This window comes from Lampris incognitus, chromosome 2 (assembly GCF_029633865.1).
Source record: "Lampris incognitus isolate fLamInc1 chromosome 2, fLamInc1.hap2, whole genome shotgun sequence".
NCBI classification, from domain to species: Eukaryota; Metazoa; Chordata; class Actinopteri; order Lampriformes; family Lampridae; genus Lampris; species Lampris incognitus.
Window position 1 is genome coordinate 111601884 of NC_079212.1, and position 25656 is coordinate 111627539.

Sequence of the window (25656 nt, forward strand, 5' to 3'; positions counted from 1 at the left end):
CTCCTCTTACTCTCACACACTCCCTCACTCACTCCTTCTCTTACTCACTCATTCGCTCATTCAGTCACTCACATCGCTGTTGAACAGAGCTCTCACATCGTTTCTGCATGGAGAATTAAGTTTTCACTCTCTCGTTCACACACACACACACACACACACACACACACACACACACACACACACACACACACACACACACAGCTCAGAGCTGTTGTGGATATACAGAAAACTGCTGGGCAACTGTAAGATCAGAAACGAAAAACACAAAGACAATAGATGGCTACACACCCACGACATTCTGCCTGTTTGCCATAAAAATACCCCTCTCACAGAGTTGGAGCTGCTATTGCCCTGTTGCTACTCGTGGGAGACTGAGAGGGCAAGTAAACACTATAGAAGTTATGCAGATCCTTCCTGGCGTATCACAGTTGTAGTTCCCATGGCACAATAAAGATGAATGGCATACAAATTTAATCACAGTGTGTGGAGCAAAATGTGCATTTGCCTTTTGGGACATGACAATTTCTTCTAGCCAAAGGACTATTCAGAAAGGCTGATATGAACAGCAATATCCTCTCTATTCATTCTAGCTCTGTAGTTAACGCCATCAATTAGCGTTCAGCCGACATGTTTTGAAATAGCAGGAATCTGTCCACATAGACTTTGCTCACCAGAGGCCATCTTGTTGTCGTGGGCTGCAGGGCCGTCACTAAGGACATTCTTCACCTGCAGGAATTCATCTGTGCGATCACCGCCGATGATGGTGAAGCCAAATCCCTGGGGGCTCTTCCTCAGAGCCGTGTGGTACATCTCACCCTTGAGCTGGCTGGGGTCTGTGGTGAATCCAGGTGCACCTCCCTTGCCTGTGCACAGTGTGTTTGGTGTGTGTGTGTGTGTGTGTGTGTGTGTGTGTGTGTGTGTGTGTGTGTGTGTGTGCAAGAGAGGGAGAAACAGAGCGAGAGGGATTGAGAGAGTGAATCAAAGACAGGCTTTTTCAAACACTATTGCAAACTGAGAATAGTGTTGAATTCCAATACACAATGATAATGGAAGTCAAGTTAAAGGCAGCTGAATGCTTGACTGGCTACACTGTACGTCTATTAAATGTGTAATGTACCGAGGCACAACATGATAATCAGCCATCGCTAATTAACAAGCATGTTACACAGGCCTGATCTAGATAAAACGATCAATAGAAATCCTTATGTAAAGCCCCACAGTAAAAGGAACCCCCCCCCCAATATGGAGACAGATGTGGTAGAGATAAGCTAATGAAAAACCTTGTTGCTAATTTACAAGTTTGCTGTGCTGTAAGCCTCTCACGACAGTTCTTTGGATCACGGTTGTGCTGTAAAAACTCTGAAAACTGTCCAGTTTCCCATGTAGTCTTCTGTCATTCTCTTCCTACTGCAGCCAGTGAGTCAGATGATGGAAAAAAAAAGTGTTGGTGGAGCTTTTTTTTTTATAACTTGAGTAAAGAACAACTTAAGGTCAGTGGCAACATCAATATGGCTCAGCAGCTTGGCTGTGGCATGCGCAGTACAGTAGATAACAAACTGTCAGGGTCACACCGCATTAAATTGGGCAGCTCCACTATCTGGCATTATTGTGCTATCAGCACTTTAGATCAGAGACATGCCATTTTTTCCCCTCACTACCCGACTGTCGCTGGCCTGGACTGGGGTTATAGCTTAGAGTCAGGCAGAGAAAACCTGAGCTCGTAGCCATCAAGTGGTAACAAAATGCCAGTGACACATTATAGATGAATATGACATGGCCGTCTCTGAGAATGGCATCAAGTTGAGAACCACTACATCTTTGAAATTGATTATCATGTCTAGGTTTTTCATGATAATCAATTTACCATATAAAGATAATCATTAACCCTAACCCTTGTAAACAGTTGGTCTCCAGAGACGTTTTTTTTTATTTTTCCCCTTTTCTCCCCAATTGTATCTGGCCAATTACCCCATTCTTTCTGAGTTGTCCCAATCGCTGCTCCACCCCCTCTGCCGATCCAGGGAAAGGCTGTAGACTACCACATGCCTCCTCCGCCAGGGGGACGTAGTGCGTGGGAGGATCATGCTGTTCCCCCCCACTTACCCCTCCCCCCCGAACAGGCGCTCTGACCAACCAGAGAAGGCGCTAGTGCAGCGACCAGGACACATAACCACATCCGGCTTCCCACCCGCAGACACAGCCAATTGTGTCTGTAGGGACGCCTGACCAAGCCGTGGGTAACACGGGGATTTGAACCGGCGATCCCTGTATTGGTGTCTCCAGAGTGTATAAAATCTGATTTGATGTAATTCAATAATTTTCCAGAAATGAAGTAATTTTACAGGATAAAGTCTCTTTCTCCCCTCTTGGTGGGGCACAAGGTCAGCTATCTTGCACAAAACCGTTGTAACAGGTCAAATGTTTTTTGTCCCGGCTACTTGGACAGATAGGACTGCAGGGGGATCAAACCGAGCCATAATGACTGGAGTATAACCTCACTAACACATCTCGCTGATGAGGGTTTTCTAATTGATGTAAAAAATGAACTGGTAGTTTTGATTATTCTTTTAAGGAATTGGTGGCAGTGGTTTTAGACAGGTGAGGGCATGACATGTGATGTAGTTCCAGCCTGCCATTGGTTTCCGGTACAACATTTAGTATACATATACAACCGATTCATTTTCCAGGATTTTATTTATTTATTTTTTTTAGTTTTAGCCTTTAGTGCAAGATTCAGCCACATGATTGGACACGAACAAGTCCCATTTAAATGTCAAGTGTGCTTTAGACTTGTTCAGTTTACTACAACACTAGGGTTGAAAATGTTTTAATAAGCTTTGCAGCCTGGCTGGAGCACAAAGAAATGCAAATTTGCCATTTTACTTTCTTAAAACCATTACTTCATCTAGCGTTCGCCTATCTGTTTGAAAGTGTCTGGGGCTTCTGAAGAATTACCATGAAGGCACTGTCATATCGTGAGTCTGCAGTTATAAATGGCCGCCACAGATATGTAATGCTGTGAGTGAAAGTTAAGACAGTCAGTGTGTGGACTCTAGATGTCCTGTTTCATGGATCAGCAAAGCTCATTTACATAATCACATTCAAACTGGTTGATGAACTCAACACGGAGTGCCATTTTTTTTCCCCCGTCCGCCTGTGATGGCAGTGAACAAATACTAATGTCTTCACGTTTGTGTGTGAAGAAACAGATGTAGAGAGAGAGAGAGAGCAAGAAGGGGAGAGAGAAAAGACAAAGCCAAATAGAGAGGCAAAGACATTTAGGGTGAGACACAACAAGAGAGACAGAGGGAGTGAGAGAAAGGCATAGAGAGAGAGAGGAGACAGAGGGAAGGAGTGAGTGAAGGTATCGCGTGGCTGTTTATACTTGTGTGGGAGGGTCCGAAGGGGGGTCTTTTTGCCAGTGTTTGTGGGCAGTCTTTGAAGGCAAGAGACAAAAAAAAACCCCCACCAGAACCGAAGCATCAAACAGCATAGGTTTTGAATTCTCATGTGCGACCAAATGTGTCAGAAATCCCTAAATCCCCAGTGACATTATTCAGCATGAGCGAGAGACATATTTGTTACTTTATCAGGGCAGCAATGACAGCTGCTGATGAGAGGAGTGCAGCTTGAGTAGCAGCATTTCAAATGGCTTGTGTTGGAAATCCAACAGACAACTAATATGCTAAAGAGTAAGTGTGATCCGCAGGCAACTAATCCGACCAAAGCATTCAGAGAACACGTGTGATGCAGAAAAGCCTGACATGTTGGCCAGCTGACAAACACCACAGCTGACTCTCCTGAAAACTACGAGTGTCTCTGCTATGAAACTCCCAGGGAATCTCCTGCCTCGGGAAACTGTAAAAATACCGAAATCTAGCCCGAGGTTACTTTGGTCTGCTAGAGTTTTGGTTTCATTATAGCAACTGTCTGAAAGCTCGCTGGGCTGTGTAATCATGAGATATGGCAGTTGCCTCAGTCCCCATGCACCTGGCTGGAGTGATGTCTCATTATGCGTGGCCTCTCTGATTTGCTTTTTCAACAGCTGTTCCCCACACACAGCTTAAAAGCCACCCTGCACCCACACTCTCATGCATTCCCTTTCTTCCTGAACCCATTTGCATGGGCGTTGCCAGTGATGCGAGGCTGTAAATACGGACTCCAGCAGCACTGTACATCCATTGCATCCATTGTAATAATGCATAATGTTTGTTGTGGGAGGGGGGAAAAAAGGTTGTGTTAACTTTAAAAACAAAGCATTTGTGGGAGCACAGCGGGAAACCCCCACAGATGAACTGAACTGAAAAACCAACAGTAAAACCCAAAGAAAGAAAGAAAAAAAAACAAGGAAGAGGCTCTTTCTAACAGCCTTTCTGTGTTCAACAATACCCCAAGCTAGACATAGTCCATGCCGTTATGTTTCGTGGCAGACTTTGCATGACAAACGTCCCCGATTTTGGAAACAACTTTTAGACTTAATCACTTTTTTCCGTTCCTTGATGATGATGATGAACACAGTCATCACATCACATTGAGGTGAAGAGGTCTGTATACTGTATTCAGATCATACATGGCTACAGTTACTTTCATTCTTTTATCAATTTTGTAGCTTTTTTCATTCTAATTTGGATTGGCCAATGTCCTTGTTCTCCTGTGGCCTAACCATTGCACAACCTCTACAATGGTTTGGGAGGGCGTAGACTAGCAACGTGCATCTAGATGTGGAGTTGGAGACTGCTCCTTTTCACTTGCCAGCTGCAGGTTTCTCCAGGGGAACATAATGTGTGTGGAAGCTCACACTATTCCCCCTAGATACCCCTGCAGCTGTGCAGGTGCTCCACCACCAGTAGGAGTCATTAATTGCAATGGCAGGACACATTACCCCTGTCAGCTTCCCACCCAGGAGCGCTGTGACACCCAGCCACAGATTCACACCAGAGTTCCAATTGTGAATCCCAGTGTTGGGGCCCTAGTGTATTAACCCAAATAACAGCATGGTAATGAACACAAAAGTAGTCGTAACAAATACTTCTTTTCGCTGGACCACCTGAACAAAATACAGCTCTGCTGTTGAAATACATTAGGTCTGAGTCAGATTCAGTACACCTGATATCTGTAAGGATTTTTCACTCTAAACTTAAATCTATTGTGCCTCAGCCATACACTGAAATGAGGTAACTCAAAGAAAAGTATTGAGTACCAACTGCTGTTGCTATTTTTCATGGACTGGCAGTAGCTTGGGGACAATGGCTGGGCAGCATAGTAGCACTATAGGAGCACTGTCGCCCTCCTCACTAACCAAAGCGGTGCCACTGAGCGAGGAACTTAAACTGCATCTGCTCCAATGGTGCCTCTTGGTGGCCCACACAAGCAGACTGTGGTTGTACAGAGCTTATTTGCTCTTTTTATGCAAGAAAAGAGGGTAGGTGCTTGGTCCATGTTCTCTGGATTGAATAATTAACATCTAATTTTCAAATTTTACTTTTCATAACCTAACACTTATAGGCCTGTGGTGAAAAGGGTAAAGTATGCATCCCTGCTGGCAATACCTTGAGGAGGTGAGGTCGCTTTTTGTACTATAGCTGATTCCTGGCTGAGCTTCTTCTTCGCCTCCAGGACTGGGTTCTCAAATTGGGTCTTCTGGTTGATGTGGCTGCAGCATAAACACATTCACATGCAGAAGAAGAGTATTTGAAATGAGTGTGCACAAGCATAATAGAAATACTACAGTGCAGTTATATTGAGTTTTATGACGCATCAGTAAGTAATCAATTATGAATGCATTTTCCTATGAAGGACCCATGCATTTCTAATGGACGCACACTGTATGGTGGTGCCATTATAAATGCATTCATAAACACAACCCATATAAGGGCTAGCAAGCATCCGTCCTGTGTAAGCAAACTCTGCCATGGCTTTTAGCCATTTAATATGGTAGGAAATGAACTCCTGACTGCCAGCAACATCCTGTTCCCCAACAACGAGGTAAACAGCTTGCTGTCCCCCTGGCATATAAACCAAAGCCATTGTTTCGTGCTGTGTTCATTTTGAGTTGAATCACTAGCGGCACTCAGTTCCATCTGACCCCTCCTTGTCCAAACCGTGTGCCGCTTTTCTCTCCTGTCGGCTCTACCTGGGAGGGATCCTTTTGCATTTTGAGCAATAAAACAACAACGCGAGGGGTCCCATTTTCTTTTCATCACAACAGATTGCTACCTCTACTTTTAAACCTGACTGTCCTTCCTTCCCCTTTTCCACCTTGCATCCTAGTTGAAAATCTCCCTCCTCTCACCACTGCAGCAATGATGAATGTGTTGCACTGATTTCCTGCTGGGACACAGTGTACAAATACACACTTTGTACACACACAAACATAGACACTATCAATAGAGACACCCGTGCATGCCAGAAGCGTGTAAAAATGCGCACGCGCGCGCACACACACACACACACACATCTCATTACACAAAGAGACACACAGCAGGCACACAGAGAACAAAATGATGGCTGTGCTTGCACACAAATCAATGCAATACTGCCAGCAGAGTTTCAGTTTGCCACATACTGATAAACAATAGGAAATCTTGATCAGGAAACTCCAGCCATTCGCCAGGTGATTGGTTTCCCTCTGGGTGTTATGTAACAATACAACGCACCCTCAAAGTGCATGAAAATGTTCAAAATGAGTTGTGTGCTGCTGCATTGGACTGTTAAGTTTTTAGACAGTACAGATTTTATGCCATTCTGCTGCTAATGCACACATCATTGTAAATTGTGATTTGTACTCAGCTTCTCAGACCCCTCTCTGGTTTATATATATATATATATATATATATATATGAAAAAAACTTTTAATTTTTCCTACATCTATATTGATATTCCACTCCTCATTTGTTGAGCACATCAACACCATTGACAGTTTCTGGAAGAAAAAAAAACTCTATATATATGTGTGTGTGTGTGTGTGTGTGTGTGTGCGTGTGTAAGTCTCCAAGGAATATGGGGGGATAGATGGATGGATTGCATTTATACAGCACTTTTCAGAGCAAAGTAACAGATAATAGTGTGCAGTAAAACAACATTATGAAAGAACAAGAGGAGAAAAAAATCCACTTACTCAACATAGTATGTGCCGTACTGTGGATCGTCAATCTCTTCCCAGCCGTAGGGAAGCTCTGCAAATACAGGAAGAGTGCAATTGTGTTTAGACACACACATAAACACACAAACAAACACACACAGAAACACAAACCAAACATGGAAATAGGGTACACACAGCCAGAGACAACAGAGAATGGGGAAAAAAAACTAAAGAATGCAGCAGAATGTAGGCATACTATGCTGCAATATAATGCTGATAACAGTATAGCTATCAGACCCCCCCCCCCAAAAAAAAAGAAAGAAAGAAAGAAAAGAAAAACCTTTCATGGGGTGTTTAGCAGTTTAGGAAAGCAGCCATGACAGAAGCCAGCACTAATTTGGTGATTTTTTTTTCTTCTTCGTTTTAACAAGCAGGCTGGTTGGAATGGCTGATGTCTGTTACGCATTGATGAACATATGAGGCAGGGAGAAAGAAAGGGGGGGGGGCTCTTCACGCAAGAGGGAGCTTTTGAGTTGCTTTTCAGAGGCAGTACACTAACTAGCTCTCTGACTGCCTGTAAAAATCCATTAAAAACAAGCTGGAAGGGTCCCACTGTTTCTGCCATTTCCCTTCCTCTGTCTCTGCCTGCACTTAGCCCCCATTACCATCCACAGGACTGAGGGGAATGGGGGGTGGGGGTTGTGGGCCACGTTTGAAATTCCCGGGACAGAGACCTGACCCCCACAAACCTTTAGCAAAACACGGAACACAGGACATGTGAGTCGAACGCTCGGAGGCATGTATTAAGTGAGGTATATAATCTCGTACCATCTGTGAGCCTGGTTGGTCGTGTATATTTAATGAGCGCACGTGGATCCGTGTATATGTGTGAAGTAATTTATGATACAATGTGAGGGTCGTAGGGGTATGCCTGTGTGTAAAGCCATTTATAGCGGATAATGGAACAGCTTAACGCTTGCTTGTTAGACATGTCAGCGAATTGAGTGGTGCAGTGGATCTCTGGGGGTGCTTTACATTACCTCCGTCTTCGCACTTCTCAGGGGGCTTGGCCTTCTTGGCCAGGCGAGGATCCAGCCATGTGGTGGTCTTGGTGTTGTGACTGTGGAGGACAGAGAAATGAAGGCCTGAGCAAGGCGAGACAGTGCTTCTGTAGGGTCAGAATCGGGTTGCATGTTAGGAAATTGTGGGCACGTTCTGAGCAGAAACCGACAAACTGTTTGCTCCTGTGGGATTTTCTCTGGTTTGCCCAGATTACTGGATTCACTAGTGTTCTGATCCGTTGGGGTTCCCTTCAGTATTACGCAACCCTATTTACGTTTAGTTGGCCTTTTTGGAAGTAATAAAAAGGTTCTTAATATGAGATGTGACAGAATCGCTTTCTTGGTAAACAATTGTGTTTAAGCGTGTTTGTTTAAACAACTGGAGTGTTTACTCGAGAGAGAGAAGTCATAATGTCTTTTGGTATCTTTGGAGACAAGTGGCTGAGAGCCAGATATGAATTAAAGAAACACACACACACACAAATACATAAAAATATACAAGCCTACACAGACACACACGCGCATGCATTTGCAAACATTCTTCTACACACCTGAACATAAGCTTGCACACAAACAAGGGTACACTAACAGACCTCTGGGAGCACTATTTTCATTCTGTTCCCCCCGCCCCAAAATACCCCCAAAAGACTGATTAGCTTAGACAAAGCAGCTGAAGTCATCTTCTTTTTTTTTTGCACCTTTTCCTCCCTAAATGTACTTGGCCAATTACCCCACTCTTCCGAGTCATCCCGGTCACTGCTCCACCCCCTCTGCCGATCCGGGGAGGGCTGCACACTACCACATGTCTCCGCCGATACATGTGGAGTCGCCAGCCGCTTCTTTTCACCTGACAGTGAGGAGTTTCACCAAGGGGACGTAGCGCGTGGGAGATTCACACTATTACCCCCAGTTCCCCTTCCCCCCGGAACAGGCACTCTGACTGACCAGAGAAGGCGCTAGTGCAGCGACCGGGACACATACCCACATCCACTTTCCCACCTGCAGACACGGCCAATTGTGTCTGTAAGGACGCCCAAGCAAGCCAGAGGTAACACGGGGATTCGAACCGGTGATCCCCATGTTGGTAGGCAACGGAACAGACCGCTACGCTACCCGGATGCCCCCAGCCAAAGTCATCTTTATGAGAGAAAATAATATGTAGACATTTGTCGGGAAAAGCAAAAAAAAAAAAAACTTTCTTAAACAGCCGGGGTTGTGGCCAGCTGCCGTTGGTGAGTTTTAAAGCCTTGTTGAAGCGCCGAGCTTTAAAGTCTTTAGCCCACCTGATCCCAATGTATGTTTGAAATCACGCCAGTCAAGTCTGTTATCATGGGAGTGTGATTAGACAGATGCTAAACTCGATGAATATACACTACCGTTCAAAAGTTTGGGATCACCCAAACAATTTTGTGTTTTCCATGAAAAGTCACACTTATTCACCACCATATGTTGTGAAATGAATAGAAAATAGAGTCAAGACATTGACAAGGTTAGAAATAATGATTTGTATTTGAAATAAGATTTTTTTTACATCAAACTTTGCTTTCGTCAAAGAATCCTCCATTTGCAGCAATTACAGCATTGCAGACCTTTGGCATTCTAGCTGTTAATTTGTTGAGGTAATCTGGAGAAATTGCACCCCACGCTTCCAGAAGCAGCTCCCACAAGTTGGATTGGTTGGATGGGCACTTCTTTGAGCAGATTGAGTTTCTGGAGCATCACATTTGTGGGGTCAATTAAACGCTCAAAATGGCCAGAAAAAGAGAACTTTCATCTGAAACTCGACAGTCTATTCTTGTTCTTAGAAATGAAGGCTATTCCATGCGAGAAATTGCTAAGAAATTGAAGATTTCCTACACCGGTGTGTACTACTCCCTTCAGAGGACAGCACAAACAGGCTCTAACCAGACTAGAAAAAGAAGTGGGAGGCCGCGTTGCACAACTGAGCAAGAAGATAAGTACATTAGAGTCTCTAGTTTGAGAAACAGACGCCTCACAGGTCCCCAACTGGCATCTTCATTAAATAGTACCTGTTAGAGCCTGTTTGTGCTGTCCTCTGAAGGGAGTAGTACACACCGGTGTAGGAAATCTTCAATTTCTTAGCAATTTCTCGCATGGAATAGCCTTCATTTCTAAGAACAAGAATAGACTGTCGAGTTTCAGATGAAAGTTCTCTTTTTCTGGCCATTTTGAGCGTTTAATTGACCCCACAAATGTGGTGCTCCAGAAACTCAATCTGCTCAAAGAAGTGCCCATCCAACCAATCCAACTTGTGGGAGCTGCTTCTGGAAGCGTGGGGTGCAATTTCTCCAGATTACCTCAACAAATTAACAGCTAGAATGCCAAAGGTCTGCAATGCTGTAATTGCTGCAAATGGAGGATTCTTTGACGAAAGCAAAGTTTGATGTAAAAAAAATCTTATTTCAAATACAAATCATTATTTCTAACCTTGTCAATGTCTTGACTCTATTTTCTATTCATTTCACAACATATGGTGGTGAATAAGTGTGACTTTTCATGGAAAACACGAAATTGTTTGGGTGATCCCAAACTTTTGAACGGTAGTGTATATCTTAGCCAGATCCTTTTTTGTTGATTATGTCTTTTTATTATTAGTTAGGCCTGACCTTCAAAAAAATTGCTTCGAGGGCATGCTGTGATCCGCTGCTAGTAGGCAAACCCCACATCATCCGCCCCAGATTTTGAACTAAAACTACTGCTGCCATTGTGGTATGCAATGGGGGGTAAGTTATGTGCATTACAATGTGTGTCGCCTGTTTCATTTACACGTTCGATGGTACTGATTAGATTATGGTGATGACACTGGTTAGATACAGTTATTTGCATATCATTACTTGGAACTCAGGGGCAGGAAATAAATTACACCTGACATCAGATAAGCAAATGAACATTATTTTCATTGCTAGTATCACATAACACAAATATACGTAGTTGTGCAGCTGCGGGATAGATAGCATTAGATACTGCAATGACAGACAAGATTTGAATTTACTGATGCACTTATTGCAAAGTGAGTGCTACCTACACAGTGATTCTCAATGAAATCCATGAGTACCAGCAGTACGGCTCGTTTTCTATTCTGCCAGTTATGATAACATTCACCTGTTGCTCCAGTTCTTCCAGCCCACAATCAGGAAGGTTTTAGACCTACAACAAGTGGAAGTAGATGACTATCTGGTGGAATAGAAAATCTGTTGTACTGACGGTAATTGAGGACCGGACTGAGAACCATTTACGACATAACTTTTATGACTAGAGCCATATGACTAGAGACATTTACCGATAGTCCAATCTGACTTTATCTATCTATCTATCTATCTATCTATCTATCTATCTATCTATCTATCTATCTATCTATCTATCTATATATATATATGAGATCAGGGTTCTCCTCACAGCACATTCTCAGCATGTAAATTACATTTACTGAAATGGGACATTTTGTCAAGCCAAGACGGCACAGTGCAATGCAAACTCATTTCAGCTATGTTCAGCAGAGACAAGCATGAAGGCTGAGAAAAAAGGCTTAAAATCTCTTTCTAGCCCAACTGTCACCTTCTTTGCATCAAAATGGCAGCAGTCAAAGTCTGGATTCATAATTTAAGCATTGCAATACTGTTGAACCCCCCCACCCTCACCTCTACACACACACACACACACACACACACACACACACACACACACACACACACACTGAGGGGTTCAGGTGAGGTTTTTCTTTTAACTGCTAATCCATTTGAATGTAGAAATTGATTTCTCTTTGAATTCTACTGTCTGACCTTCTGGTAGACTGACAACTGTTTTTGATTCTGTAAAAGGCTTACATTTTAAATCTTTAAAAAAAAATGAGCGTGCATGTCCAACATTGAAACAAACTCTGGATTGGATGTTGAACTTACTCGATGAAGTAGACCATGCCAGTCTCAGTGTAGGCCATCTCCCAGTTGAGTGGCAGGGGCTCCAGGCTGTCGTCGCGGGGAAGGGAGCTCCATGTACGGAAGTCCATGGTGCTACTGGACTGGGTGTAGCTGGGCACCGTCTTCCTCCACTCTGCACCTTCTTTGTGGTCTTGAAAAAGGTATATAGATGGCAGGAGAGGAGAACAAGAAAGACAGAGATAAAGTAGGTTAGCTTGCATGCTCACCTCAACCCTCTGTCTGTTTTTCCTAACATGCTGTAGAAAAGGGGAGGAGGGAGGGTGATATCCCATGTAGGATTTGCATATGAGTGATGGTGTGTGTGTGTGTGTGTGTGTGTGTGTGTGTGTGTGTGTGTGTGTGTGTGTGTGTGTGTGTGTGTGTGTGGTGTGTGTACTTGGTATGAGTATTTATGTATAAGTATATATATATACATACCTCTTCTAGGTTGTCACTATAAGAGAAGGCGGATCACATTATAGAAAGGGCCATTTGAGCCCCCCAGGTCTTTTTTAACATAATAATACTATACTGCCGCCCCTCATATTTATTCTATTGCTTTGGCAGTCATTATTCTTTAATGGAAAAGTGCTCTACAATGAACATGAAACATCCATACAACAAAGGCCCTCCTAATTCACTTACCATTTCATGCCTCCCCTCTGAAGCTGATGGTTATAAAAGGATGAAACATGTCTCCCTTTCATCCCACTCCCTTTATGTGCAGCTAACCTCCTCAATTTAGTCTGTAATACAGGAGGATGGCTTACCCACTATAGAAGACAAAACACATTTCTACAAGCTGTATGCCACAAAGGTCAGTCTTAAGGAAGAGAGCCAGCTGTGGGATCCTCAACAAGTTGCTTAATATGCCAGATCACAACTCTTTTTTTTTTTTGACAGGCCATTTCATCATTTATTTATTGTCAGGCACTAGTCACTAAAATTTAAACACTAGTACTTATTTTTTTATATACTAGCCACTATTCTGACTGTCACTAGTCGCTATTGTAAAGCCGTTAGTTGCCGAAAATTAGATACTAGTTCCACGAGAATAAGAACTAGTTACTAATTTTATTATGATTAGTCACTTTTCTCTTTTACTAATACAATTCAATAAACAATTCAATAAACACTAGTTCTTTTATTTATTCGTAACTGACTTAAACAGCAATAGTTCCTTTTCTAATAGTATCTTCTTTAGCAACTAGTAACATAACATTAGTGACTAGTCTAGTGCCTAAACCGCCCAGCCTGCCAGCTAAATGCAACCCACCACAAACAAACAACAACTAGTGCTATCTAAATAGTGACTAGTAGTTAATGAAAAGTTAATATCTAATATTTGATGCCTCATAAGGCTCAACTGATAAGCGGCTTGGTATTAGTAAGAATATAATATTGACTAGTGGCTTTAAATTAGGTACTAATAATGAAAATAAAAGAACTATTGTTTATTGAATTGTTACTAGTAAAAGAGAAAAGTAACCAGTCCCAATGATGGAGATAAGGAAGGTAGATTTACTGTGTGTGCAAGAGACCAGGTGGAAGGGGAGTAAGGCCAGGAGCATCGGAGGTGAGTTCAAACTCTTTTACCATGGTTTGGGTGGGAGGAGAAATGGGGTAGGGGTAATCCTGAAGGCAGAGTATGTTAAGAGTGTGTTGGAGGTGAAGAGAGTGTCGGACAGTGTTGAGTATGATGCTGGAAATTGAAGGTGTGATGATGAATGGTGTCAGCTTACATGCCCCACAGGTTGGGTGTGAGATGGAAGACAGAAGAATTCTGGAGTGAGTTGGATGAAGTGGTGGAGAATGTAGAGAGTGGTGATTACAGCGGACTTCAATGAGCATGTTGGTGAAGGGAACAGATGGCTGCGCGAATTTACGTTTGCAGCGGCCTCACCCAGTACCAGTGTGGGAAGATGGCGGCACGAACTTAAGTTTGCAGTGGCCTCACCCAGTCCGTGCAGTGTCTTTGTCCACATCTGAGTTTAAGTTTGTGTCTTTGTTTGATGGCTGAGAGAGCTGGCACTGGATTGGCTGGGAGAGCTTAGTCTGCTGCATCCTGTGGACCCAGGGAGCATGGCCCTGCCTGGAGCTGACAGTCTGATAGGACGCGGGGCAGACTGAGCTGACTGCTGGCTCATGCAGACCGGCAGTTCTGATGGCGCCGAGGGCAGTCTGGCAGCTGCCTCACCTGGCATTGACTGTGTTTTTGGTGTCGTCATGTGGAGTGCGGGGAGGTGTGTTGAGGGTGTCTGGCTAGGAGAGCTGGCAATTAATCGGCTGGGGGAGCCTGGTCTGCATCCGCTGGGCCCAGGGGACCATGGCCCTGCCTGGAGCTGCGCCCAAGGAGGAAACACCAAGGACAGTCTGACAGGACGCGGAAGAAGGGCAAGCTAAGCTAACTGCTAGCCCATGCAGACCTGCAGTTCCGACAGTCATCCTGGCATTCTCTCTCTTGGACAGTGAATTTATTTTTTATTTTTTTGGATATGTTTGATATATGTTTTTTTTTAGTTTGGATATATGTATTCTTGTAGTTTGGATGTGTGTTTTTGTCTGTGTTGCACTGCTGTGGGCTGGGAGAAACGATGTTTCGTTTCATTTCATGTGCATGGAATGAAACGACAAATAAATGTTCCTGATTCCTGATGAGGTGGTGATTGGCAGGTACGGTGCCAAGGAGAAGAATGTGGAAGGATAGATGGTGGTGGATTTTGCAAAAAGGATGGAAATGGTTGTGGTGAATACATATTTCAAGAAAAGGAAGGAACACAGGGTGATGTGTATAAGAGTGGAGGAAAGTACACATGGGTGGACTCTATCTTATGCAGGAGGCACAATCTGAAAGGGATTGGAGATTGCAAGGTGGTGACGGGGAGAACCTGGCTAGGCAGCATTGGATGATGGTCTCTAGGATGACTTTGGAGATCAAGAAGAGGAAGAGAGTGAAGGCAGAGCCAAGGATCAAATGGTGGAAGTTGAAGAAGAAGACTGTTGTGTGGAGTTCAGGGAGGAGGTAAGACTGGCACTTGGTAGTAGTGAAGAGTTGCCGGATGGCTGGGCAAGCACTGAAGAAATAGTGAGGGAGACAGCTAGGAAGGTACTTGGTGTGTCATCATGACAGAGGAAGGAAGACAAGGAGACTTAGTGGTGGAATGAGGAAGTACAGCAACGTATACAGAGGAAGAGTTTGGCCAATAAAAGTGGGATAGTCAGAGAGATGGAGAAAGTAGACAGAAGTACAAGGAGACGTGGCGTAAGGTGAAGAGAGAGGTGGCAAAGGCAGAAGAAAAGGCATATGGTGAGCTGTATGACAGGTTAGACACTAAGGAAGGAGAAAAGGACTTGTATCGATCGGCTAGACAGAGGGACCGAGCTGGGAAGGATGTGCAGCAGGTTAGGACGATGAAGGATAAAGATGGAAATGTGCTGGCAAGCGAGGTGAGTGTATGGAGAAGGTGGAAGGAGTACTTTGAGGGGCTGATGAATGAAGAAAATGAGAGCGAGAGAGAAGGTTGGATGATGTAGGGATAGTGAATCAGGAAGTGCGGTGAATTAGCAAGGAGGAAGTTAAGGCAACCATGAAGAGGATGAAGAGAGGAAAGGCAGTTGGTCCAGATGACATACCTGTGGAGGCATGGAGGTGTTTAAGAGAGATCGCGGTGGAGTTTTTAACTAGATTGTTTATCACAATCTTGGAAAGTGAGAGGATGCCTGAGGACTGGAGAAGAAGCATATTGGTACTGATTTGCAAGAATAAGGGTGATGTGCAGAACTGTAGCAACTATAGAGGTATAAAGTTGATCAGCCACAGCATTAAGACATGGGAAAGAGTAGTGGAAGCTAGATTAAGAGGACAGGTGATGATTAGTGAGCAGCAGTATGGTTTCATGCCATGAAAGAGCACTACAGATTTGATGTTTACTTTGAGAGTGTGGTGGAGAAATCTAGAGAAGGCCAGAAGGAGTTACATTGTGTCTTTGTGGATTTAGAGAAAGCATACGACACGGTGCCGAGAGAGGAGGTGTGGTATTGTATGAGGAAGTCGGGAGTTGCAGAGAGGTATGTAGGAGTGGTGCAGCGCATGTATGAGGGAAGTATGACAGTGGTGAGGTGAGTAGTAGGAATGATGGATGGGTTCAAGGTAGAGGTGAAATAACATCAAGGATTGGCTTTGAGCCCTTTCTTGTTTGCAATGGTGATGGACAGGTTGACGGATGAGATCAGGCAGGAGTCTTTGTGGCCTATGATGTTCGCGGATGACATTGTGATCTGTAGTGAGAGTAGGGTGCAGGATGAGGAGAGCCTGGAGAGGTGGAGGTATGCACTGGAGAGAAGAGGAATGAAAGTCAGTAGGTGCAAGATGTAATACATATGCGTGAAAAAGAGGGAGGACAGCGGAATGATGAATATGCTAGAAGTAGCGGTGACAACAGTGGATGAGTTTAAATACTTGAGGTCAACTGTTCAAAGCAACAGGGAGTACAGAAAAGAGGTGAAAAGGCTGGAGTGGGTGGAGAAGAGTATCAGGATCAGCTATGTTTTGCCCCCCCGAATCAGAATCATGTTTATTGGCCACGTAGGTTTGTACAAACATGGAATTTGACTCTGGTTTCGTGGTGCTCTCGGTGTACTTAACATAGAATAATAACACTACAACAAAACAATCTTTAGATAGACACACAAGGATTGACTGATACAGGCAAAATAAGAGGTGATAAAGTGCAATGGTGCAGAAAATATATCAGAGATGCTGAAATAGGTGTATGTAGTATGGTTTCGAGACAGTGGGACTGACGAAAAGACAGGAGGCAGAGCTGGGGGTGGCAGAGTTGAACATGCTAAGATTTTTGTTGGGAGTGACGAAGAAGGACAGGATTTGGAATGATTATATTAGAGGGACAGCTCATGTTGGATGGTTTGGAGACAAAGCAAGAGAGGCAAGATTGAGATGGCTTGGACATGTGTGGAGGAGAGATACTGGGTATATTGGGAGAAGGATACTGAATATGGAGCTGCTGGGGGAAAAGAAAAGAGGAAGACCAAAGAGGAGGTTTATGGATGTGGTGAGGGAGGACATGAAGGTGGCTGGCATGACAGAGAAAGATGCAGAGGACAGGAAGAAATGGAAACGGATGATCCGCTGTGGCGACCCATAACAAGGGCAGCTGAAAGTAGTAGTAGCAGTAGTAGTAGTTAGTCACTATGTCCATAGACACACACACACACACACACACACCATGTCTCACAAATATATACACAAACACTCAAAAAGACACTCTAACCACAGATGCACATGGCACATTACACAAACATACACGTTTCTGAGGATGTTGTGACTGCACTGGTCATGAAAACACAGTGCCTGGAAGGATGGCTTGGGTCATGTGAGGTTCACAAAGAGGTGACGGCTTGCTCGTCGAGACGAATCACATGAGATGTGTGTGTGTGTGTGTGTGGTGTTGTGTCTGGAGGGGGAGTTATGAGGGCAGTCAGAGGAAGGGCAGGGGGTAAAGCTACAGTCAGGAGTTGTAGACGTATGTACTGCTTACACTCGCCTCTAGCCTCTACTTTCATCCGACCGTAACTCTGTCCATCTATGGTTGGTCCAGGACATCTCTGCCACAAGCAGTGGGCTGTAGCAGAATGGTCATGTTTGGATTATTTCCCCCCCCATACAAAAGACTGTCAGTTCTCTTTTCAGTTTGATTTCTACATGACGGAAAAAGCAGTTACAGTCGACTAAAGGGATTTTGTGTCTCTCTTCAATGATTGATTTTAGCACAGCTGAGAAAGCAGTGGCTGAGCTATTGATAATGAATCCTTTTTCATTTGTACTGTTATGGATGACAGAGATTAATTTTTCACTTATCAGACCCCGTTTTTCTTACTAATAACATCTCATGTATAATGTTCAGTGGGCGACCCATTTCTTTTCTTTTCTGGGTTTGTTCTGCCTCTGAACATCGAGGACAGAGTTGTTCCTTGGAGAGCCAAGGCGTGCCCTGTCCTGGTTGATCCCATACACAGCATCGTCCTGTTCTCTGGTTGAGACCTCTTCAAGGTGACCTGTGCTATACTAGACAGTCTAGCCGCTGTCTGTGCAATGTAATCTGTGTTACTGCAAATGGAAGCGGGCTGAACAGTGTTGTTTTTTCACTTGTTTGCACATGATACAACACTGTTGAGAAGATGACAGCCCTTGTCCATATAATCACTGCTAAGCATGGCCTAGAGGAAGACCTCTGTCAAACAACTATCAAAATAACAGCTCTGCTTCTTTTATCTTGCAAGTATCACCAGATACAAGAAAACACCCGGGCAAGAAAAACAGTCACGCTGAGCTGTCAATCACATATGTATTAAATTCAACATCAAATCCTTTCTGCCACCTTTTTTGCTATGTGGCAAATCTCAACAATCTGGCTCTTAATTAGCATGATAACTGTAAACAACTGTTTAGTACAAACCTTCTCAGCAGTACATCTTTCACTGACAGATGGATAAGAAACAGATGAAGGGGAACGTAAAGAATGATGGTCAATGTTAATCTTCACTGCGGTATGAAAATAAAAGAGTTATGATACTGCTTCATGTGACTCTTTGAAATGATATACATTATGTAACCGTTAAGTAGCTAAAAACAAAACAAAACACTGAACTTGTGTTTTCACACTGCAGGCAATGTGTAGCAAGTGACAATCTGAAAACGAATGCCAGGGAAAAAAAAGGGGGACAGTGACCCTGACTTGACTTGGGAATTCTGTTAACCAGAGGATACATAAAGCACCACAGCGTCCCTGTTCCTTAACATGACATTCTGAGGTCTGACATTTACTGACCCGGCAGGCCATTGACCAGCGGTGGCCTCTCCTCGTCATCGTCCTCTTCGGGGACCACGCTGTCCTTCCTGTCCATCTTGCTGACTGAGGTGGTGCGTTTCCTGGGCATCTCGCTGCCATATTCCTCATCAAACAGCACCTGGTCCACCAGGTCCGGCTGCACCAGGTTGGGCTCTGCTGGGGGCTTGGGGGTGCCGTAGTAGTTACCTGAGAGATGCAGAGGGAGTCAGGGAGGGGCAAAAAAGGTACAGGGAAAGGAGAGGAGAGAGAGATTGAGATTGAGATTTTGAATTCTACTTTTCTAAAATCCCAAAAATGCTTGTGTTCAAACAATACAATGACAAACGGAGGAAAAGAAGCAAAAACAACAGACTGAGAGAGAGAGAGAAAGAGAGAGAGAGCGAGAAAGAGAGACAAAAGAAAAATGAAAATAGGTTTGATAAAAAAATTGGAAAAACCATTTTGTCATGGACTACACAACTTAAGAATTTTAGCTTACTTTTAGTTTATTTTTAGTTATTTTATCTTTAGTTTTTAGTTTCTCATGTTGGACTGTACTGTCTTACTACTACTACTACTTCTACTTTTGGCTGCTCCCGTTAGGGGACGCCACAGCGGATCATTTGTTTCCATTTCTTCCCGTCTTCTGCATCTTCATCTGTCACACCAGCCATCTGCATGTCTTCCCTCACCATATCCATACAACTCCTCTTTGGCCTTCCTCTTTTCTTCTTCCCTGGCAGCTTTATATTAAGCATCCTTCTCCCAATATACCCAGCATCTCTCCTCCACACATGTCCAAGCCATTTCAAGCTTGCCTCTCTTGCTTTTTCTCCAAACCGTCAAACCTGAGCTGTTCCTCTAATATAATCGTTCCTAATCCTGTCCTCTTTCATCACTCCCAATGAAAATCTTTGCATCTTCAACTCTGCCACCTCCAGCTCCGCCTCCTGTCTTTTTGTCAGTGCCACTGTCTCCAAACCATATGATATAGCTGGTCTCATAACCATCTTGTAAACCTTCCCTTTAACTCTTGCTGGTACCCTTCTGTCACAAATCACTCCTGACACTCTTCTCCACCCACTCCACCCTGCCTGCACTCTCTTCTTCACCTCTCTTCTGCACTCCCCGTCCCTTTGGACAGTTGACACCAAGGTTTTAAAATCATATGCCTTTGTCACCTCTACTCCTTGCATCCTCACCATTCCACTGTCCTCCCTCTCATTCAAGCATAGGTGTTCTGTCTTGCTCCTACTGACTTTCATTCCTCTTCTTTCCAGTGCATATATCCACCCAACTCTCGCTACAGATCACAATACCATCCACAAACATAGTCCACAGAGACTCCTGCCTGATCTTGTCCGTCAACCTGTCCATCAAAATTGCACACAAGAAACGGCTCAGAGCCGATCCTTGATCTAATCCCACCTCCACCTTGAACCCATCTGTCATTCCAACTGTACACCTTTAACTCTTGCTGGTACCCTTCTGTCGCAAATCATTCCTGACACTCTTCTCCACCCACTCCACCCTGCCTGCACTCTCTTCTTCACCACTCTACTGCACTCCCCATTACTTTGGACAGTTGACCCCAAGTATTTAAACTCATATGCCTTCGTCACCTCCACTCCTTGCATCTTGACCATTCCGCTGTCCTCGCTCTCATTCACACATATGTATTCCGTCTTGCTCCTACTGACTTTCATTCCTCTTCTCTCTAGTGCATACCTCCACCTCCTCAGGCTCTCCTCAACCTGCACCCTACTCTTGCTACAGATCACAATGTTATCCGTGAATATCATTGTCCATGGAGACTCCTGCCTGATCTTGTCCGTCAACCTGTCCATCACCACTGCAAAAAAGAAAGGGCTCAGAGCCAATCCTTGATGTAATCCCACCTCTACCTTGAACCCACCTGTAATTCCAACTGCACACCTCACCATTGTCACACTTCCCTCATCCTGCACCACTCCTACACACTTCTCTGCAAATCACGACTTCCTCATACAATACCACACCTCCTCTCTCGGCACCCTGTCGTATGCTTTCTCTAAATCTATAAAGACACAATGCAACTCTTTCTAGCCTTCTCTATACTTCTCAGTCAACATTCTCAAAGCAAACATCGCATCTTTGGTGCTCTTTCGTGGCATGAAACCATACTGCTGCTCACTAATCATCACCTCTCCTCTTAACCTAGCTTCTATTACTCTTTCCCATATCTTCATGCTGTGGCTGATCAACTTTATACCTCTGAAGTTGCTACAGTTCTGCACATCGCCCTTGTTCTTGAAAATCAGTACCAGTATGCTTCTTCTCCACTCCTCAGGCATCGTCTCACTTTCCAAGATTGTGTTAAACAATCTAATAAAAACTCCCCTGCCATCTCTCCTAAACATCTCCATGCCTCCACAGGTATGTCATCAGGACCAACTGCCTTTCCACTCTTCATCCTCTTCATAGCTGCCTTACTTCCTCCTTGCTAATCCACTGAACTTCCTGATTCACTATCCCTACATCATCCAACCTTCACTCTCTCATTTTCTTCATTCATCAGCCCCTCAAAGTACTCCTTCCACCTTCTCCATACACTCACCTCGCTTGTCAGCACATTTCCATCTCTATCCTTGATCGCCCTAACTTGCTGCCCATCCTTTGCAGCCTGGTTCCTCTGTCTAGCCAATCGGTACAAGTCCTTTTCTCCTTCCTTAGTGTCTAACCTGTCATACAGCTCACATATGCCTTTGCCACCTCTCTCTTCACTTTACGCTGCATCACTTTGTACTTCTGTCTACTTTCTTCGTCTCTCTGGCTATCCCACTTCTTTTCCAACCTCTTCCTCTGTATACTTTGCTGTACTTTCTCATCCCACCACCAAGTCTCCTTGTCTTCCTTCCTCTGTCTTGATGACACACCAAGTACCTTCCTAGCTGTCTCCCTCACTATTTCTACAGTGCTTGCCCAGCCATCCGGCAACTCTTCACTACCACCCAGTGCCTGTCTTAACTCCTCCCTGAACTCCACACAACAGTCTTCCTTCTTCAACTTCCACCATTTGATCTTTGGCTCTGCCTTCACTCACTTCCTCTTCTTGGTCTCCAAAGTCATCCTACATACCACCATCTGATGTTGCCTAGCTACGTTCTCCCCTATCACCACCTTGCAGTCTCCAATCCCTTTCAGATCACACCTTCTACATAAGATAGTCCACCTGTGTGCATTTTCCTCCACTCTTTTCAATTCAATTCAATTCAATTTATTGTCATTAAAAACAATGTGCAAGCACATGTTAAAAATGAAATGAGGGCTGTGGCTTCACCAAATAGTGCAAGACAGACACAGACAAACACAGCAAACACAATATAAGGTATACACACATGAAGACCAAAAGCTAAAAATAACTTAAAAAAGAGCTGCAGTACAAAATATTTAAAAATATCTACAGACATTCAGTTGGTAGCCAGGTTCAGGTGGGCAACAGCTTGCGGAAAGAAGCTGTTTTTGAGGCTGGTAGTGCGGGCTCTGAGGCTCCTGTAGCGCCTCCCAGAGCGCAGAGGGGAGAACAGTCCATGGTTGGGGTGGGTGGGATCTCTGCTGATACTCAGACCCCTTCGAAGGCAGCGTTTGTGATAAATGTCTTTTATGGCTGGGAGCTGGGTACCGGTGATATGCTGGGCCGCCTTGACGATCCGCTGCAGAGCTTTCTGGTCTACTGAGGTGCAGTAGACCAGACCTGAGGTGCAGTAGACACCCTGTGTTCCTCCCTCTTCTTGAAATATGTATTCACCACAGCCATTTCCATACTTTTCGCAAAATCCACCATCATCTCCCTCCTTCAACATTTATCTCCTTGATACCATACTTACCCATCATCACCTCCTCATCACCTCTGTTCCCTTCACCGACATGCCCATTGAAATCCGTTCCAATCACCACTCTCTCCTCCTTGGGTACCCTCTCCACCACATCATCCAACTCACTCCAGAATTCTTCTTTCTCTTTCATCTCACACCCAACTTGCAGGGCATATGTGTTGATAATATTTCACCAATGCACCTTCAATTTCCAGCTTCATACTCATCACTCTGTCTGACACTCTCTTCACCTCCAGCATACTCTTGACATACTCCTCCTTCAGAATTACCCCTATCCCATTTCTCCTCCCACTCGCACCATGGTAGAAGAGTTTGAACCCACCTCCGATGCTCCTGGCCTTACTCCCCTTCCACCTGGTCTCTTGCACACACAGTAAACCTACCTTTCTTCTTTCTGTCATATCAGCCAGCTCTCTCCCTTTAGCAGTCATAGTGCCAACATTCAAAGTTCCAACTCTCACCTCCACACTCCTACCCTTCCTCCTCTCTCGCTGCCTCTGGACATATCTTCCTCCTCTCCTTCTCCTTCGCCCAAAAGTAGCATAGTTTCCACTGGCACCCTGTTGGCCAACAGTACCAGTGGAAGTCATTGGTAACGCAGGCCTTGACCGATCTGGTATAGAAATCTTATTTATGATCCACATTTTTGATTTGGCAAAGATTTTACGCCAGATGCCCTTCCTGATGCAACCCTTCCCATTTATCCGGGCTTGGGACTGGCACTAAGAATGCACTGGCTTGTGCATTCTCAGTGGCTGGGTTCTGTAATAATACTGTAATAATACTGTAAAATGTAATTTTGTAATTTTATACATACACATGTTTTTTTTTGTGGGTGCCATGGTGGCACAGTGGTTAGCCTAGTCGCCTCACAGAAAGAAGGTCCTGGGTTCAAGCCCTGGGGTAGTCCAACCTTGGGGGTCGTTGAGGGGCGTCCTCTGCGCGGAGTTTGCATGTTCTCCCGTGTCTGCGTGGGTTTCCTCTGGGGGCTTCAGTTTACTCCCACAGTCCAAATACATGTAGCTCAGTTGAATCGGCCATACTAAATTGTCTCTAGGTTTGAATGTGTTGGCCCTGTGATGGCCTGGCGGCCTGTCCAGGGTGTCTTCCCACCTGCTGCCCAATGACTGCTGGGATAGGCTCCAGCAGCCTGTGACCCTGATTTGGATAAGCGGCTTTGATAATGGATGGATGTTTTATTGTTAATTTTTAGATTTTTTTTTAAGTCTTTACTTAACCTGTCATGTCCTGTTCTTAGCTTTTTTCGAGGTTGAACTGATGTCTGAGCATTTCATTGCCAGCAATCCTGCCACGCCGTGTTGTGCATTTTACAAATAAAACAACTTGGAACTTGATAAAAAGGGAGATGGAGTGAAGACATCTTAAAGTGCATCTGACATAATCTCATTTCATCGGGTTTACGAGAGCAGTGAATTAGTCAAAGACTGACACGCACTGTTCACTATTTAACTTATTTAAAGTAATTTCTGAAGTCTGCCCCCTGTATTGAACTTGTACCTCTCCTGGCCCTTTGCCATGCTCTCGCTATGTAACTCCACCACGGCGGCGTCATGAATCATGTAACATTAAATTCATTTCGCTTGGAATGTGCTAGTAACTAATTACACTGATCATTGAATTCAGCAATTATCTCTCTGTCGCCTAGCTTTTTTCTAATGAAGAAAAAGCTTGCAGTACAGATTATAAATATTCAGTGAGGATAATAGTACTCCGTATAGAGAGGGGCAGAGTGCAAGAGTTGGTTAAATTACTTGCTCGTTTAGTTCACAGGGTGATCAATCCATTGCTGGTGAACAGTCTCTGCAGCTCAGTTTAAGCCTAGAATAAGTAATTATGCAACCTCTATTAAGATCATAAATAATGTGCATACTAATTCAAATTCCAACCATCTCTTATTTCTATTTGTTAGCTAAATGCCACTCTGTCAGATGTGTTTATCCAGTGTTATCAAATAAAGTGTTTGCCAATTAATTTGTAAGGTCAAATTATTTATTTGGTCTTATAAAACACAATCAAAGTGTATTCAGCTCTAGCGTAATTTATAATTAGTTTTAATTAAAGAATGGGGAGAGATGCCACTGGGAAATAGGGATTTTCAGCAAATTAATTAGCCTCCATAAACTTGATCTTATGTTCATTTAGATCGGGCATCGGATTGGAGGGTGTTATTATAGACCTTTGATGACTCTATCCATGAACACTCAGACATTGCAAACACTGTACTGGAAAAGATGTATTTATCAACTCTAAATCCTTTTAAGCTTGCCACAATGGGGATAAGTTGACAATGGCATGCAGCACCCAAACTGAACAGAAAGGTCTTAGGAAACATCCAGGCCATTCCAGCAGCTTTTTACAGCAAGACACAATAACACTGCAGTAGCTTCTTTGATAAGAGAGCCCATTTCTCTCAGTCTAGAAGCCTCATCTCCTCAGGCGTGCCAACTACAGTACACAGCAAAGTGGGTTAATGCAGTTGTGTTCATCTTCCTCATAGCAATGGGAATGGAGGATGAGGAGGAGAAAGGCAAATGAATAGATGAGCCCCTCCACCTCCACCCCCCACTCACACACACCTCCCGTCAAATCTCAGGCTCTGTGCTTGCCAGCTCAGGCTCATCTGCATTTGTCAAAGATAGCTTCATTAGCAGGGGTGGCACGACGATAGTGAGGAAAGATCGGGTCTGCCAGCTAATCCTCGTCTGTCTACTGCTGCATGCTGACATTCATCAGCCAGACGCTACCTCTGTGATTAATTACTTACAAACACATGTCGCTTGGCCCCTGATAAATGTGTATTGCAGATACAGAGGTGTGTGAAAGCCCCCAGCC

The 25656-nt window shown here is 44.2% G+C and overlaps 1 protein-coding gene across 1 annotated transcript in view; it reads right to left on the reverse strand.

Annotated features, from left to right (window-relative positions):
- Nucleotides 1–25656, reverse strand: part of LOC130106960 (membrane-associated guanylate kinase, WW and PDZ domain-containing protein 3) — a 247532-nt gene that overhangs the window by 15409 nt on the left and 206467 nt on the right. The window contains 6 exon segments of the mRNA XM_056273328.1: nucleotides 672–863; nucleotides 5550–5659; nucleotides 7109–7175; nucleotides 8122–8201; nucleotides 12063–12231; nucleotides 18929–19135. Coding sequence (XP_056129303.1) covers nucleotides 672–863; nucleotides 5550–5659; nucleotides 7109–7175; nucleotides 8122–8201; nucleotides 12063–12231; nucleotides 18929–19135 — 825 coding nt within the window.